The 18,940-nt window shown below is 39.6% G+C and overlaps 1 protein-coding gene across 8 annotated transcripts in view; it reads right to left on the reverse strand.

The window, feature by feature from the left end:
• FERMT2 (FERM domain containing kindlin 2) overlaps positions 1-17,952 on the reverse strand; it is a 77,231-nt gene extending 59,279 nt beyond the window's left edge. For 6 of the 8 annotated variants that reach the window (XM_061428920.1, XM_061428919.1, XM_061428917.1 and 3 more), the window contains exons 1-2: positions 16,465-16,640; positions 15,905-16,070 (exon numbers count right to left, since the gene is read on the reverse strand). In XM_061428920.1, the coding sequence (XP_061284904.1) occupies positions 15,905-16,061 (157 nt within the window). In that variant the 5' untranslated portion in view covers positions 16,062-16,070; positions 16,465-16,640. Of the gene's footprint in view, positions 1-15,904; positions 16,071-16,464; positions 16,641-17,704 lie in introns of those variants that run through there. The other 2 variants (XM_061428921.1, XM_061428915.1) reach the window with 2 other exon arrangements.
• Positions 17,953-18,940: the final 988 nt, after the last annotated feature.

Consider the following 18,940-nt stretch of genomic DNA (forward strand, 5'->3'; position numbering starts at 1 on the left):
GTTCACTCTCAAAACACCAAATGTGAAGGAATATTTATATTGTACATATATTCAATTGATTTAATAATGACAGCTATAGACAATAAAATTCAAAAAGGTTATGGCTGGTAGCTATTTAATTATTTGAAGAATACATATACTACTAAACAAAATTAAACTGAGTTTAAAACAAGTGAAGAACAGAAACAGATTATCAACAGCAAAGAGGCAATTCAGAAAAATAATGTAACTAACCACTTATTTTATATTAGAGATTAAATAAAAGTATATTATAAACTGAATATTCTGTATCACATAAAAATAACTGAAACAACTTCTAAATCATTCTTCTCTTCCTTAAGACTGTTCTAGAGAGACCAGAAGTAAATTCCTCAGTTATTTTTAATCTTATTCTAGAAGAGCAACCCTCCTTCCAGAATCATCCTTTACTCTAGAAGAATAATCCAAGAGATTCTCAGCAGTGCATTCTATACTACATCACTACCACATGATCTATGACTTAATTCAAGTAACTATAATAGGATTACTAGTATACCAGAAATAAGTATATTCCTGATTTTCCACAGCTATGAAAAGCAGAAAGAAACTGCTTTTAACCAATCCCAGAGCTAACTCAGCTGACATACACTTTTAGTAATCAATAAAATGACAAGAGCAAACACTGGCAATGACGCATGTAAATATTCCAAAACTCAGTAACTGTTGCCCACTCGCCCCATCCATTCAACAAATTAAGCGAAGACTACCAAGATCATGGAGGAGGAAATGGCAACCCACTCCAGTGTTCTTACCTGGGTAATCCCACAGAGAGAGAAGCCTGGCTGGCTACAGTCTATGGGTTCGCAAAGAGTTGGACACAACTAAGCGACTAACACTTTCCCTTCATACCAAGATCATGTGTGTTTGCTAAGCCACTCAATCATGTTGAACTCTTTGCAACCCCATGGACTGTAGCCCAACAGGCTCCTCTGTCCATGGGCTTCTCCAGACAAGAATACTGGAGTGGGTTGCCATTCCCTTCTCCAAGGGATCTTCCTGACCCAGGGATCAAATCCGTGTCTCTTATGTCTCCTGCACTGGCAAGTGAGTTCTTTACTACTAGTGCCACCAAGGAAGCCCCTCCAAGATGATACAAAGAGTAATTATATTAACCTAATCTTTAAAATCTTTAAGTTCAGTTCAGTTCAGTTGCTTAGTCATATCTGACTCTGTGACCCCATGGACTGCAACACACCAGGCTTCCCTGTCCATCACCAACTCCTGGAGTTTACTCAAACTCATGTCCATTGAGTCGGTGATGCCATCCAACCATCTCATCCTCTGTCGTCCCCTTCTCCTCCCACCTTCAATCTTTCCCAGCATAAGGGTCTTTTCTAAGGAGTCAGTTCTTCACATCAGGTGGCCAAAGTATTGGAGTTTCAGCTTCAGCATCAGTCCTTCCAATGAATATTCAGGACTGATTTCCTTTAGGATGGACTGGTTTGATTTCCTTGCAGTCCAAGGGACTCTCAAGAGTCTTCTCCAACACCACAGTTCAAAAGCATCAATTCTTCGGCGCTCAGCTTTCTTTATAATTCAACTGTCACATGACTACTGGAAAAATCACAGCTTTGACTATACAGACCTTTGTTGGCAAAGTAATCTCTGCTTTTCAATATGCTGTCTAGGTTGGTGATAACTTTTCTTTCAAGGAGCAAGCGTCTTTTAATTTCATGGCTGCAGTCACCATTTGCAGTGATTTTGGAGCCTCCCCTCAAAGAAAAATGTTGAATATATTTCTCTAAGGCTGAACTTACAACTTCTCCCTGTTTTTCTTTCTATGCAAATACTATGGAATTTACCTCTCAAATGGCTGTTAAATGTGTCCCTTTCTTTCCTTTTATTACATTGCTTTAGTTTAAGTCCTCAACATCTCTTGTCTGAACTATAATATCATTTTTTACAAAACTATCTGTTACTTTTTAAAATGCAAATTTGATCATTTTACTTCTCTACTTAACTTTCCAAGTCCCTCTGTTGCTGAAGTGTTTCATAACCTCTCAGTAGGTTACATAAATCCTAACCTTCTGTGCACCTCGATGCTTAGTTGTCCCCAGGTTCTATAACTCACTTTCTGGCCTAGTTGGTGAAACAACTTGATGTTTTCTGCCTCCTTGGTTGTATGCCTTTCTCTTTCCTTCTCATCAGGCTGACAAAATCCTACATAAAAACCAAATATTACCATCTCTATGTCTTCACTAACCCTCTTGCCAAAGCAGTTAGGTACATCTTAGCATTCTGAATAATGTATCCCAATCAATTATAATTGATTTTATGTAACTCCCTTCCTCCACTCAATTAAGGGTCTTTGGTCTTATTTATCTTGTACTTCAAAGGCAAAGCCCAGGGCCTTGTACATGGAATTAAACCAATAAATATCTGTAATATGCAAGTAACATGAAAACTCTTAAATGTACTCGTCTGTTACTGACACAGTGAATTGTATACTGAAGAGTTAGAAGCAAAGTTGGTATTTTATGCAATTAAACAAAAGTATGGTGGTAACTAAAACATGAACCATGTTGTTAGATAACTGGTGTTAACTAAACCATGATAACGAAAACTTGTATGTTGAAACTGTGCAAAATATTGATGGTTTCCAAAATTCTGATATGTCCTATTCTTAATAAAATGTTTGTCATCTGTTAGTAGAAGCAGTAAACCATTTCAAAGTATACATATCATTCAAACTGCCAAAATATTTCAATTAAAGTACTCCATTCAATTTTAGCATAAGAAAATTATTGTTTTACATTAAGATTTCAATGAGTGACTAAAACAGATGCATCAACCAGTGATTAAAAACATTTAGAAACTAAACTTCTGATACAAAGTGACTAACTGACATTTCTTTGACATAGCTAACTTGATTGAAAATTCAGGAATTCGCCCATCAAAGCAAAACACAATCAACTAAGTTTACAAATCGCCTTCTGAAGTTACTCACAAACACAAAATAATGTTTATCAATTTCAGTATCAATTGAATACTATTTCAAATAGCAACAGTATTTGCTATTACAAAATACACTAATTCAAGTAGTTAAGAAGTTTTACCAGATGACATAAATCATGCATGCAATTACAGAGTGCACACAAATAGAAAGCATGTCAATTATTCATTTCCAGAGGGTGGGTAACTTTCTATCCAATCCTAAAGGCTTACTACAAATTTGGTTCAGTTTGGCTTAGTTCCTAGAAGACTGGACTCAGAGTCCATGCAATGTCAACATCTGACAAATTCTAAGAGTAACATCAAGGCTGAATTTATCAGTTAGTGTTTGACTCATGGAGTATTAAAACTGGATTTGTTTTTTGAAGTTAGTCAAAGGCACTAGCTATTCTATACTTCAAAAAAGAAGTATGGAAACAAATTCTAATACGGGACTAGAGCACAAGCTATGGAAAAAAATATTTCTTGGAATCTAAGAGGCTTACTCAGAGAAGGCAATGGCATCCCACTCCAGTACTCTTGCCTGGAAAATCCCATGGCTGGAGGAGCCGGGAAGGCTGGAGTCCATGGGGTCGCTGAGGGTTGGACACGACTGAGCGACTTCCCTTTCACTTTTCACTCTCATGCATTGGAGAAGGAAATGGCAACCCACTCCAGTGTTCTTGCCTGGAGAATCCCAGGGACGGGGGAGCCTGGTGGGCTGCTGTCTATGGGGTCGCACAGAGTCGGACACGACTGAAGTGACTTAGCAGCAGCAGCAAGAGGCTTACTACTGCTTGTATCATATGTTACTGACATATATGAACATGATGTACTTCAAATTTGTAAAGATCTGATGTCTCTTTCCAGTTTAAAATCTGTTATTGGAATCTCACAGCTCTTACCACAATACTAAATCTTTTAAATTTGGTTTACAATGCACTTTAAGCATTTGCTTATTTCTTAAGCCTGTCAAGTCCCTGGTTCCCCAGGACCATTCCTCTATCAACACAGACTCAGTTCCTCAAATGGTGGCCCTCCCTCATCCCCATGCTTGCATGCTCGACTTCTCATGTTCTCCCACCTGCTGTTCTTTTATCCTACACCTCCTTCCTAAGATCTTCTGCCACTCACTCATCTGGCTCTTTCCTACTCCACCATCGGGCTTCCCTGGTGGCTCAGAGGTTAAAGCGTCTGCCTGCAATGTGGGAGACCTGGGTTCGATCCCTGGGTCAGGAAGATCCCCTGGAGAAGGAAATGGCAACCCACTCCAGTATTCCTGCCTGGATAATCCCATGGACAGAGGAGCCTGGTGGGCTACAGTCCATGGGGTTGCAAAGAGTCAGACACCATCAGCCCTCGATTTAAATGTAATGTCCTCCAGAAACCCTTCCCCATATACTAGGTTGGGTTCCCCAGTATATATGCTCTCTGATAACTATTTTAATTATTATAACACTCACACATAACAGCAATTACTTATTTAAAGATTGTCTTACCCTTAAGACTGCAGGTCGAATGAGTCTAAGGATTAAGTTAATTTTGTACACTTGGTCTCTGCCATTCGCAGTATGGTATCTGGCACTCTAGTAGGTTCTCATTTAAAGCAAGTAGGTGAATGAAGGAATAACAGAAGAAAACAGAATATCATTTCCTCACTTAATGATATATTTCCTCTCTATAATCATATTTTCTGCTTCTCTTAGTCTCTAATACATCATAAACATCACAATTTTCAATCCAGAATACCTTTCTTCCAAACTTTTCACCCTGGCTCTCTTCAAATAAAGTCAGTCAGTCGAGGCTCATGCTTCTAAATCTCCACCATCTTTCTGAACCACGTATTTGGTGCTTCACATTGAGACTGTCAATTCAAAGCAATCTTCCGTTTTCACTGTTACTAGAAAGTCGTTCAGATTTTATGTGGGGACTACGTCCTATTACCTAATATAATGCTTCAGTTCAGTTCAGTCGCTCAGTCGTGTCCGACTCTTTGCGACCCCGTGAATCACAGCACGCCAGGCCTCCCTGTCCATCACCAACTCCCGGAGTTCACTCACACTCACGTCCATCGAGTCAGTGATGCCATCCAGCCATCTCATTCTCTGTCGTCCCCTTCTCCTCCTGCCCCCAATCCCTCCCAGCATCAGAGTCTTTTCCAATGAGTCAACTCTTCGCATGAGGTGGCCGAAGTACTGGAGTTTCAGCTTTAGCATCATTCCTTCCAAAGAAATCCCAGGGCTGATCTCCTTCAGAATGGACTGGTTGGATCTCCTTACAGTCCAAGGGACTCTCCAGTCTTCTCCAACACCACAGTTCAAAAGCATCAATTCTTTGGCGCTCAGCTTTCTTCATAGTCTAACTCTCACATCCATACACGATCACTGGAAAAACCATAGCCTTGACTAGACGGACCTTTGTTGGCAAAGTAATGTCTCTGCTTTTCAATATGCTATCTAGGTTGGTCATAACTTTTCTTCCAAGGAGTAAGCGTCTTTTAATTTCATGGCTTGGCCCTCCATAAATGCTTGCTTGCTGCTACTACTGATGGGTCAAGTTCACCATCTCTTTGATCCTCACAAATGCCACATGTTATAAGCCTCTCTAACCTACTGAAACAAAAAATGCACGTACTTATCTTTGGGTAGGAATATTTACACGTGAATGTCTCCTTTTGTTCTAAAGTCCCTCTTTCCTGGTCTAAGTTCTTTTAAGGCATTTATTCCCCAAATTCATCCGAGAAAATATTTAGTAGTGAGATATCCTAGCCATCCATTAGGATCCTCAATAAAATAACCACAGTCACTCTGAAGGACAGAGAAGCCTGACATGCTTCAGTCCATGGGGTCACAAAGAGCTAGACAAGACTGAGCAACTGACTGAACAACCACCACCCCCTAATAGTACTCACTATACACCACTGTGTACTTTACACATATGTATTCATTTAATCCTCACAACTCATATGAGGTAAATATACTATTACCCTCATTTTACTTATAGGAGACTAAGCCACCGCAAAGCTAAATAACTTGACCCAGGGTCACAAAGCTTATAGGGAGTAAAGCCAGTATTCCCACCCAAGCAGTTTAGCTCAGGGAACGTATTCCAGAGTTCAGAGCCATTAAACAAAACTTACAAAAGCAAGAAAATAAGAAGGGGTTTTGGTTAAGTACTACATAAATACAATGAAAATAAACCAGGCTACTTCAACCCACAATTCAAAACTAGGTTTACATAGTATTTGAAGGATAACTGAGGGTAACATTTTTTTTGAGTTCTTAATATAGGCATTCTACTTATTACCAGAGATTCTGTTAATATTGGGGTGGGTGGCCAATATTCATTCAGGTTTTTTCGTACCATCTCATGAAAAAGACCTGAACAAACTTTTTGGTCATCCCAATACTTTTTACATCATACTTAGTTCTTATATTAACTCTAAGAAGCAGGGAAGTAAACAAAGGTTAAGTGAGATTAATAATCAGGAGAGGTTAAAACAATATGCCAAGGTCATATATAACTCTAAGTGGCCACATCTTGGACTTAAGTCCTTAAACACTGACAAAGTTCACCTTTTAAAAAAGGCATTTGTTTAAACCAGAATACTAAATTGGAATAGCCTCCATTTAAGCATGGTTTATCTATAATTTTGTATATATTGGAATATAAAATCTACTGCTTCTAAACCATCTTTGTCATATCCAGGCAAGAATACTGAAGTGGGTAGTCAGTATACCCTTCTCCAAGGGATCCTCCTGACCCAGGGATGGAACACAGATCTCCTGCATTACAGGCAGATTCTTTAAAGTCTTAGCCACTAGGGAAACCCCATAGTGATAAAGGTAAGCACAATAATGTTAAAATATATTCCTAATATGGTAGAGAATGAATCAGTACTATTTGGCTCACCTTTATAAATGACACATTCCCAATCTTTTATATTATTTCTCTAGCTCAGTAAAAGGGAACATTTTACATAGCTACACTTCATCAACATAGCTCCATTTACAGAGGCTATTCTAAAATACTTCACATATATTAACTAACTGAGTCCTTCTAATAATCCTAGGATAAAGACATTGTTATTATTCCCATTTTCAAGATGAGCAACCACAGGCACAGACAGGTTAGGTCACACACCACAGGGCTGCAAAATCAGGATTGTGACACAGGAGGCCTTCCCACAGGCTATGCTCCACAACAAGGGCATTCTATCACAGCAACAGACTGCATCAACACCTTGCATAAAAGCTTAAACTGATACAGCAACTGTCCGCATTTTTCAAGTTATTTTTAACTTCAAAGGTTATGAAATTCAGGAACCTCATTAAGGAACAATAAACTGGGAGGCACTTATCCAACAGACATCTTCATCTGCAATCAATAATGCTAGCACGTCACTGCTGTTTTATTCATAACCTTGAATGCTCCATTAAGAAAAGATATCAAAACCATCATCACATTGATGCTTTAAAATTGACCTTTAAGATACCTCATGTAGCTTTTAGTTACAGCATAATATAAAAATAAGATAGGTAAATATCTGAGAAAAGATTCACTACAGATTCCAAAGCAAACGTCACCTCCTGTGGGCTGAAGGTTACCAGCTCTGTTACCTTCAACACTGTATAAGGGCTACCCACTGAAACTGGATGGTCTTTATAACTAAATAATAAATAATCGAGTCTGCAGACTGAATCATGAAAGGAAGGGAAATCTAAATGTAAACTTCCCATTTCAACCATTTATTGCTTATCATCTTCTCTTAAGAACACTAATTCACTGAGCAGAATTATTGAAACAGAAAAAGTATCAGAAAATAAAATTTTCAACATTTTACACATAACTCTGAGTCACTATGAATAAATAGTGTAATAGTCTCAATGAAGGAAGGCAGACAAAAAGCAAAGAATGAAGGATTCAAATAATGACCCTTTATACACAACGATACTGTTTAGAGGATATTATATTTGAAGAACAATTTTCAAAGACTTCCAATAACACTAAAAGACAAGGTAACAAACATAAACGAAGGCTTCTGTCTTTATCTGTATTGTACAGATAAGGAAACTGAGACCCTTAACATGAAAACTCTGACTTAAAAAATTTTTAAAAATCACAAAGCTATTAAGTAGCATGGTCAGGATTATAATCCAGACTTAATTCTTTTTATAACATTAAACCCTAAAATTTTAATTATTCAATGATGCTTTATTACAGATCTATTTTTATGACTAAAGTTCTAAAATATCTAGGTTTTCTAATGGATTGATGGTAAATTAGTTTTCACTGGCCTATTATTTTATAGCTTAGATTTTACCAAATAAAAGTTGTAATTACATTATTTCAAATTGATATGATGCAATTATTTCCTTTCTGATACATTATCACTACTATACTTCATATATTTCTCCTTTCAACATACAAAAATAAACAGAAGTTACACAACTTATAGGGCAAAAAGTTTCAAGCTTTGACTAAGCCAATTCCCTTGTGGAAGACAATTTTTTAAAAGTTCAATCCAGAAAAAACTTGATAAAATTGGACTTCCTCAAAATTTAAAAATTTTGCTCTTTGAAAGATACTGTTAAGAAAATAAAAAGACAAGCCACAGACTGGGAGAAAATACTTTAAAATACCTATCTGATAAAGTACTTGTATCTGGCATATATTAAGTAATCTTAAAACTCAACAAGAAAACAAATAAAACAATTAAAAAAATAAGCAAACGATATGAAGACAGTTTACTAAGATATACAGATGGCATATAAGCCTGTAAAAAGCTTCCCATCATAGCCATTAGGGAAGTGTGACTTACAATCATAGTAAGATATCATTACATACTTTATTAGACTGAATAAAATTAAACAAAAATAAAACCAAAACCCTGACAATACCAAATGCTACTGGAGGACTTGGAACAATTGTTAACTCTCATAAAATCTCTGCAAACGAGAAAAAACAGTGGTACTCTCAAAAGACTGCAAACAACTGGTAGACAGACAAACTGTGGTACATACTCATACAAAGAACTACAACCGGACAATAAAAACAACTACTCATATACAAGAATCTAAAATGTATTACGCTAACAATTATTTTTAAATAAAATGTACTACTAAAATGTAAAGAGCTTCCCTGGTGGCTCAGACAGTAAAGTGTCTGCCCGCAATGCAGGAGACCCGGGTTTGATCCCTGGGTTGGGAAGATCCCGTGGAGAAGGAAATGGCAACCCACTCCAGTACTCTTGCCTGGAAAATTCCATGGACTGAGGAGCCTGATAGGCTACAGTCCATGGGGTCACAAAGAGTCGGACACGACTGAGCGACTTCACTTTTACTACTAAAATGTACTAGTTGCTAAATTGTGTCCAATTCTTTTGTGACCTCATGATCTGTATGTAGCCCGCGCCGGGCTCCTCAATCCATGAATTTCCCAGGCAAGAACACTGGAGTGAGTTGCCATTTTCTTCTCCAAGAGATCTTCCCAACCCAGGGATCAAACCCATGTCTCCTGCATTGCAGGGGGATTCTTTACAGCTGAGCCACCAGAGTGAAAGAAACCACCCTTAAAGCTCCATTTATATGACATTCTGGAAAAGACATCCAGTGGTTTTTCAGGAGCTGGAGTTGAAGGGGTGGGCTCATTATAAAGAAACACAGAGACAAGTTTTTGGGGTGCTGGAAAAGTTCTGTGTCTTGACTGTGGTTGTTTTATGACTGCATGCATTTGCTAAAACTCAGCACAGTATACTAAAAAGTATGAATTTTATTGTATGTAAATTATACCTCAGTAAGCCTGATTTTAAGAAAAATTAACAAGCAAAAAATGCAGTAATTATGCAAAAATTTGTTACAAAAGAATTATGGTAGATATGACTTTGTAACCACAAACATGAGTGCAGAATATTATATCTCAAAAAGTTATCTTAAAATATTTTTTTAGAGTATCTGTTTACCTCACACTGGGCAAATATACCATTTTGTAATATATTATGGCATCAGCACAATTTTTAAATTATTTCAGTAAGATAATTATCTAAATAAAAATATTGCATATATTAGCTTTTTTCTTAAACCATTTCCATTAATTTCTAAATGGGCTCAATGTTTTCACATGCCAAGACACAATGGTATATCATTCCTTTGTTACAACTGAATAAAAAACACACTACTGAAGCCTTCATGGTTATAAATTTTTCAAATCTCTGGAATACCATTGTCCACTTACTGGTCCACTCCATTTCAGAAATCTCATGAAAACAGTAGTTAAATAGCTCTTTGCTACATTACAGAGGCACGTATGCTTGGAAGTGAGCGAAAGGGTGGAATGATAGCTATTTTCCTTGCTGTTGGGAGTTGAGAGCACAAAGCAGTCCCAAACTAGGCTCCTTCTGAGTGGTGTAATTCTCCACGATTAAAGCTGGAACCTTTTAAACAGTCTAGATTACATCTGAACTCCTTTTAAAAGGAGTTCCTCCCTGACCCCTGCCTCCACTTCAGGATATTCAGGGACTCTCAATGCCACTGAGAAAATGGCCACTCTTATCTGTGTAGCACAAATAGTCCATATAACGCATTTTCACATGTATTATCTCTTTTCTCACCAAGACCTACGAGAAAGTTTTTTTAAATTGGAATTTTACAGATGTCAAAACTCACTCAGAAGATTAGATTAGTTGTCCAAGATCACACAAGCCAATACATGGCAGAGCCAGAATATTATTTATTATTCTGTGTATCTATTAGCGTCTACTAGCCTAAAGACAACTAACACGATGGAAACCTATACCCAATGATGTGTAAAAATATTGTATACCTTATCCAATAGTAAGCTAAGAAGAAAACTAAGCTTTACTGATAAAGGTGTATGAAGAAGAACCTACAATCATTCTGAAGTGAAATTCACACTGATAAACAATTTTATTGTTGAAAAAAAGGTAAAACAATGTCTTGAAAAGACAAATGCTAAGGAACTATGCCATAGGATGGCTGTGAAGTATCTGGAAACAGGTACTATTACTTTACATATATCTCAATGTAATATTAATAAGCCACATATTACATAACCTCTTATGGTTCTAAACTTGGTAGCCATTGTGTATATTAAAGGAGACTAAGTAAAGAAGGCAATTTACTGACAGCTAAATGTAGAATGAGATCTTGGATGGAAAAAACAAAGGCTAATACTGGAACAACTGCCAAATATGAATCTGGATGCATGTTAGACAACAGTATCAAATCAATGTTTAATTTCCTGAACTTGATAACTGTAATGTAATATGAAAGAGAAAGTCCTTGTTCTTAGGTGACACATATTTTAAGTACTTAGAGATGAAGGGTTATGATGTGTGTAACTCCCTCAAATGGTTCCCAAAAGTGTGTGTGTATGTGCACAGAGAAATCAAATGAAAAATGCTAACAGATGATCTAAATGAAGACTATAGTATTCAATTATCATTCTTGAACTTATAAGTTTGAAATTACAAAAAATAAAGAGTTGAAGATAAAAGACAAAACTTCAAATTTTCTGTTTTTAATAGCTAATAAGCATTTCCAACACTATCTTTTCTAACAAACGGAATAAAAAAGATACATTCTTTTTAGTGCCTCTATAAATATAAGTTAACTCTACTTGGAATCAAACAGTATTTGTTGACTTTTTAAAAACTGGGTATAAAACACAGCAGCAAACAACCCATAATGTATCCAAAGAATAGCTTGAACTTTATTACATGCTATGAGAATTTTAGTAAAATTCACATAGTGTCCTTTATTTTTAAAGAGCTTCAGATGTGCTGAGAAACAGATAAAATTCAATGTCCAGTTCCAATGGATCATTAAGAGTACTCTAATTACTGAGTAAACTTGCTCTAAGTACATATTTAACTAAAATTCAACTTATTCTAATATACATGATTTCACCATTAAGTGCTTCTCCCACCCCACTTCAAAAGATTTTCAGAAATTTTATCTTGATATAGTCCACTATGAATGCACTGACGCTGCATCATGCTGACATTTCACTTCCATGAATTCAATCATAAGCCCCCAGAGGAAAAAAACTGAGGATTTCAACGACATAGACACCATTTCACTAAATAAGCACACCCTCCCCAAGGAGCCCTAAGCAGGAGTGTAAGGGAGCTGTCCAGTAACATAAGCGTTTCTCCCTATGTGTATCTTGCCAAGCTCTGATCCTAGTATTTAAAGTATTTTTGTGTAACAAAGCCCCGAATGCAAGCCAATTTCTTCATCTGTGGTCCAACTAAAGAAATTTATTTTTGGAATTTCTGAAGGAAAAAATAGCTATTTTATAATTCTATGAGATGGAATGAATGAATGGTAACCATACTTCATGATCACTTATCACTTTAAGGGATTTTTAAGGTAATCTGAACCAAAAGCTTTGGGGGGTGGGTCATCATGTGTGCTAAAATCACAGTTTAACTTAATCCTAACACACAACTCCAACATAAATGTATTCTATTATTATAGCAAGAACATGATACATGATAAAGTGAGGATGACTTCTTTCCAAAGGCTACATCCAGAAACAGTAGCCTTTTGCTATGCAGTGAAACAAAGCATCTTTTGGCATTTTGAATCCTCAATACTTACTAAGCTCTGAATTCTACAGAGTAGAACAGTTTTAATACTTCTTGGTGATCTCCAAAGGAACATCAGGGAATCCCATAAAACTGAGCCTCCTCCTTACCTGCAACATTTATTTTTAAACACAACTATTTTTATAATTTTATTCTCTGGTGTCTTATTTTTATAATCCTTAACCTTGATATTTTATATTTTAACTCTTTTCTTAAAAAAAAAAATCTATTAGCTTTGAAAATTGTTTTCAACAAAAAGTACAAAAAGTTTAAAAAATTTTTATTTAAAGCTTTCAATCTGGATTAAAAAAATCAAGTGTAATAACTTTTCATTTTCAGAATGGGGTATAAACATTGGGAAACTTGATATGGAGATTACTTGTCTAGTATCAACCTAAAGTCACAGATGGAAGAAGTTTCTGTGACATCAGGATTTAATTCCCTAAAGCCCACTTTTTCATGGTGTATACTCTATCTTCTTTTAAAAGATCTGCGCAGAATAACAAATGTCTTGTGTACTAAAATTTAAAAGGCATCAAGTAGATCTTTGAATTAAAGTCATAAATCTAAGAATCACGGTTGAATGATCTTACCTGAAGCACACAAGTTCTTTATAAAATTCTAAATATAAAGATGTTGCTGGAAGCATTATTTACTTTTTTAGCTTGCTTCATTAAACTGCCTGAGTCTGAGATGAACACTGTACCTTCAAAATAAGGCTGACTTTCAAGGGCCAAATCGTTGTTTGATCATAGACCTCTTCGAAAACCTAATGAAAGCTAAGACTCTTCGCAGAAAATTTCATGTGTGTACATACACACAAAATTTTAACACAATGTTGAAGAAAGGAGTCATCATAAAATCTACCAATCCCAGAGAAATAACTGTTATCACTGATTATATGCAAGACAGCCTTAAAACATAATGCTCTGGTATTCATTCATACACACAATGATGAAAATAAAAAGGGTATCAAACAGGCATGTGGAGTTTGAAAACAGGTGAAAGTTGCTCTTCGGAACCATAACTGCTCTGAGTGCAGAGCAGCCTGGTTCTGCTAATTGTGCATCTCTGCTTTACAACCCCCTCAGACATGAGATCCTGTACCATCTGATCTGTGCCATGACCTCCACCTCTTTTCATCTAAACTCTGCAAGCTTCTTTGATCTACTTCGGCTGTTGACAAGTAACTAACCAGTCTGCCCAATACCTTCAGTAACACAACTTAGGGCTTCAGAAGGTAGGCCATTCCAGTTTTAGGCAACTCTGAAGAACTAAAAAGTTCTTTTCTAATTTGACGAGCCTGATTTCTAAGTCAAAATGCTGTCCAGAATTTCTCCTCTATTTACTTGCCAATAGGTAACAAAATAGCTTGCCATTCAAAATATCTAATCCTAAAACCAGGAGCAAAAATTCATTAAGCCCTACTTTTACCAAAGGGGAAAGTCAGAATTACGCTAAAGAACATTTTCTACTTGAAAATCAAAATCTAAGAGGATCAATATTGTTCAGTTCAAGAAAGATGTAAAGCTTTCATGTACACATTTCCTACCTTACTGGGTTTCTTGTCACTGCATAAAAAAATTTAAAATATATCAACATTAAAAGATAAACATTATAGTCACTGCAAATTAACATCAGTTCTGTCTGCAAATAGTTTATTCTCTGTATTTCTATTTATGCCTGTGATTCTACAATAAACAGCTCCAATCAATGCAACATAGTCATTATTTATTCATTAGATAAAGCCCGGCTTTCAAGAACTACAAGTTGTCTCAGTCACCTTCAACAGCTCCTTTTCACAATAATACCTCTTTTTGAAACCAGTGTATTAATGAGGCCCATTTGTCATATACAAAGCAATCTCTGAAGCAAATGCTTACTCCCTTTGAAAACAAAGGAAATACAAACAATTATATTTGATATTTTCTTCCTTAAACAATCCCTTACTAGTGCTGGACAAAAAAGACTCAAATATTTTGCACAGTGACTGACTTAGTCAAATCAGGTAAGAACAATGATAACGAACAGTTATGTAGGTAAACACAGCAGAATCTCCTTTTGAAAGGGCTACAAAGCAGGGGGGCTCCCTCCTGGACTATGTCTCAGAGAGCCAAACAACGCACATTCCTAAGGAGGCTACCCTCTAAGGAGCTTCTTTATGGTCCTTCAATAATTAAACTCCCTGCACTGATCCAAAAAAGTCCCACCTAAATGAATGCCGTCTTATACTGGGGGCACAATTTCGGTAAGTTTATATGGAAGGTATACACTAATCCTTGGCAAGAAATACATTTTCTGATAAATAACCATTTTTCTTTTTCCAGAGTGGCCTGAAGAAGGAATGCTGTGTTTTAAAAAGACACACATACAAAGCCCAGAGAGATAATGCCACACACTTATCAGAACTTGTACTACAAACAAATGACACATTAAAACTCAGGAACAGTCCTCCGAGCATTTCTCTTGTTATAAAAACATCTATTGAATAGTTTTAGTTGATTCTCCCAGCTGAAAATGGTTTCATCCATCACAAATGTGTACTGAAAATTTTCTTACACTTCACATTGTTGGATATGCTAGTATGACTGAGGCAGTGTTAAAATTAATCAACTTAACAGTATTAAATCAATATATTTGTACCCAATCAAGTATTGCCAATCTCCAGTCAATAATATCTGCTTTTTAAAACAAAATTCTTTCACTAGCTTGTTATTTACATAAATCCAACGCTCGAAATAACTTAAAAGCACGAACTATTACAGACAGTCAAATACTGCCCCACCCCTTCTAACCGTGGATGACTGGAACATTTAAATATACTCCATCACGTAGTAGCACAGCTACACAACTTTCATATTAACGCCAGAAGTTGAACATTTTTCAACAGAATTTAATTTTATATAGATTTTGCATCATCCTCAATGTCAAACGTCACCAACATTCAGGTACACTGAAGGTAAGGAACCGATAACCACAAACCCTGTAATATAACCCTCTCAACCTTCATTTGCGCACTCTTCTCACTTCCTTTAAGAATTAAGTTTTTTCTATTTCCTACGCAATTAAGAGTACTAGTTAGGAGACTGAAGTCACCAAATTATTAAAATTTCAAAGAGTAACAATACAAAAAAGAGGCAAAGGGGGAAAGCCTATTTGTTTAAATATTAACGGAATCTTACACTAGGAAAAACAAAAGCATTTGCGGGATGCCAAGCAAGACTTCCAAAACCCACCCCTCCTCCCGCCTTAAAGTCCCCCCCTCCCCACCCGCGCGCCCAGCCTGAGAAGTCGTTACTTTGACGCGGCCGGGATGCTACTCACCGAGTTTTTCCACCAATTTGAGCATGACGCCTCCAATGTGCACCTCCCCAGTCACTCTCAGGGTGACATCGCGGTTCAGGTCCGTCACATGAACGCTCAGTTCCCACGTCCCATCCGCATAGCAGCCATCTGGCATCCTTATCCCGTCCAGAGCCATGGCTCCTTCCTGCGAGCACGGAGGAAATGGCTCTCGTCAGCGTCACTCTCCCAAAGGAAAGCAAATCCCACCGAACTCGCACAGTCAGCCGCGGGTGAGAGGACGCAAGGGTTTCCGCACGAATTCTGGAGAGCCGGCGGGGAGGCCAGCTGCCGGCAGGACTCTACGCCCCGCGCCCCTTCCCGCGGTCACCCCGGCTCCCGCCCCGCGGCGGTCCTCGGCGGACACGGCGCCGCCCACCCCGCGCGGCCCCAGCCTAGCGGCCCTCGCCTAGCGGACCGCGGCGGGCTTCACCTGCCCGCCTGCCGGCCGCACCCAGGCCCGGGAGAGGCCGTCCGCGGGCTCCACGGTCCTCCTCCCCGCCCGCGCTTCCCCTCAGTCCCTGCCGGGCCCGGCCCCTCACCGAGCGCTTCTTGCGCTCCCGGCCCGGACTGGAGCAGCAACGGGCGCGGAGCGGGGGCTTGCCCGGCAGCGGCGGTGGTGTCGGGTCCCCTCCTCTGCCGGCGAAACGCGGCGTCCTGGCCCGAGCGACTAATGGAGTCCAGCCGTCGCTGCCCCTCGCCTCTCCCTCCGCGCTCCACCCCTCTCTCCCCGCCCCCTCAGTCCGAGACCAGCTCCCTCCTCCCCGCCCCGCCGAGCCGCCCTCCGCGGGTCCGGCCGCCTCGCCCCTCCCCCGCCGTCCCCCCGCCGCCGCTCTCGGGGCCGAGGCCGCGCGAACTCCCGGGCTGGGGAGGGGTGGCGCGCGGCGGGGAGGCGAGCCGTGCGGGGGAGGCGGGGGCGCCCGCGGCGGCAGCAATCTCGGCCCCGCCGAGTCGCTGCCCTTTTATGGAAATGAAGGACCCGGCGTAGGGATTGAATCCAACATCCGGGCTCTCGGCGGCGGGACCTGAGGAGGGGGAGCCCGGGGAGCGCGGCTGCCTCCCACCCGGGTGCGGGAGGGAGCCAGGCGTTCCCTTCCACGCTCGCGTCTCTGGCTCCGGGAGGGCATGCAGCGGTGGGTGTCGGTGCTTCCAGCCGGAGGAGGGGGCTGGTCCGTGAGAAATGGCCACAGGAAATTCCCAGGGCAAGGTCGTTTTCGGGGAACAAAGTCCCCCCGCCCCCTCCCCACGGCTGGAGCGAGCCCAAAAGTCTCGGGGCGGTGAGAAGTGCCGCACTCCGGGAGCTGGAGACAGGGGATTGGGGACGTAAAAACTTAAAAAAAAAGTAAATGCCCAAGCCAACTCCGCGAACCTCCAACAAAAGAATGAGAAAAAGCGGAGAGAGGTGAACCTCAAAATTGCTTTGCAAGCAATGTCCGGCACAATCAGCAACTCCTACCGGACTCCCAAGAGTTTACTTGCGCTCTTAACCCATTCGGAAGCTGCAACCAAAAGTGAGTCATTTAGGTCCACGATGCTGTAGTTGCGGGGCGCGGGGCGGGGGCGAGGATCAGGACAGTGAGATTTATTCGGAAACTCTTTTCTCCAGCCTTTTCGACTCTGTGTACGTATTTGTGTATTTTTATTTGCATTTTAGCAATCCCAGTCTACTAAGTTATTTAGATGGCTGGACATCACTCTACCCCACCCTCAGCCACACCTTGAAGGAATTTTAATAGCTCTGAACCGGTGCCAGCAGGTACGGGAGGAACTAAAGAATGTTACCTGTTGAGACTGACCAGTGATGGAGAACGGTCCTCCAGCTTCCCACTTCACTTCCACTTCCCCCTTTTACTATCGCACTCAACCCAGAGGGCTCCAGTCAAAAACGGCTACTGGAAAACTGCCTCGCTGGCAAATAGAGGGCTCGACGAATTTAGGTCAGGAAGACGCAGATAAGATATCCCAGATCCCATAAAAGACCCCCGGTTTTAAAAGCCTCCAAGTCTTCTTGAACTGTGTCAGACTCTTCAAAGAGGACACCCCCACCCCCACCCTAGGCAAATAATCCTGTGTTCAGCAACACTATTGGGAAACGAGGTTAGAGGCCTCAAGAAAGGGGTGGGACCCATAAAGGAGTAAAAGAAAAGCAGCGAAGTTTAGTCAGATCCCAGAGGTTTGGCACCAAAAATAGGGAAAACCACTACAGCATTTTCAGCTAGTCATCATGGAGAAATTGATGCCTCGGAGTCTGTAGGCTCTCCACTCTCCAATCATTTCTTCTCATGGAGGTTCTAAATAGTTCACTTACAAACAGTATGAACGTCCAGAGAGGAGGCGATGTTTATGTAAATTGTGGTGTTGCAAGTATAATAGGAAAATGTTTTTAATAAAATAGAGAGTAACTTGTTAGGGTAAAAAAAAAAAAACTGTACAGAACTGTACATGCAACTGTAAAAAATCACAAGCGTATCTAGTTCTAATTATTAAGAGAAAAAAGAGCGAAAGGAAATACACCAAAATGTTAACAAGCTCTCTGGGTGTTAAAATCAAGGGAGGTTTTTTTGCCTCTCTATTTTTGATTTTCTAAAAATTCCGAAGCTTTGCATTCAGGACTTGTCTGTCACCACCTTTAATTACATCCAGCATCTCAGTTTCTCTGGGCATGCCATTACCTTCACAGTGATAGACACAACTGATAGAGCAGCTGCTGGACACATGGACAGGACCTTCAGGGGTTTCCTATTGTGTTTTTAAATATCCCCAAATAAGACATGAGTTCTTTGAGAGCAGGGACCTCAAGTTCTTTGTCTTGCCCACAAATTTACAAATACCTTGGCACAAAGAAAATGAAAGACATGCTAGGAGCAAATCAACTCAAAAGGCTAGGAAACACTATGTCTGCCCCATGGAGATATTTCATTCTGGGGGGAAATCCTGGCTTGGAAATGTATGTGCTTATTTCTACACCTTATCCTCCAAAGATTTATGGCAATATATAATGATGCACAGACTATGAGA

This window comes from Bos javanicus, chromosome 10 (genome assembly GCF_032452875.1).
Source record: "Bos javanicus breed banteng chromosome 10, ARS-OSU_banteng_1.0, whole genome shotgun sequence".
In the NCBI taxonomy this organism is placed as follows: Eukaryota; Metazoa; Chordata; class Mammalia; order Artiodactyla; family Bovidae; genus Bos; species Bos javanicus.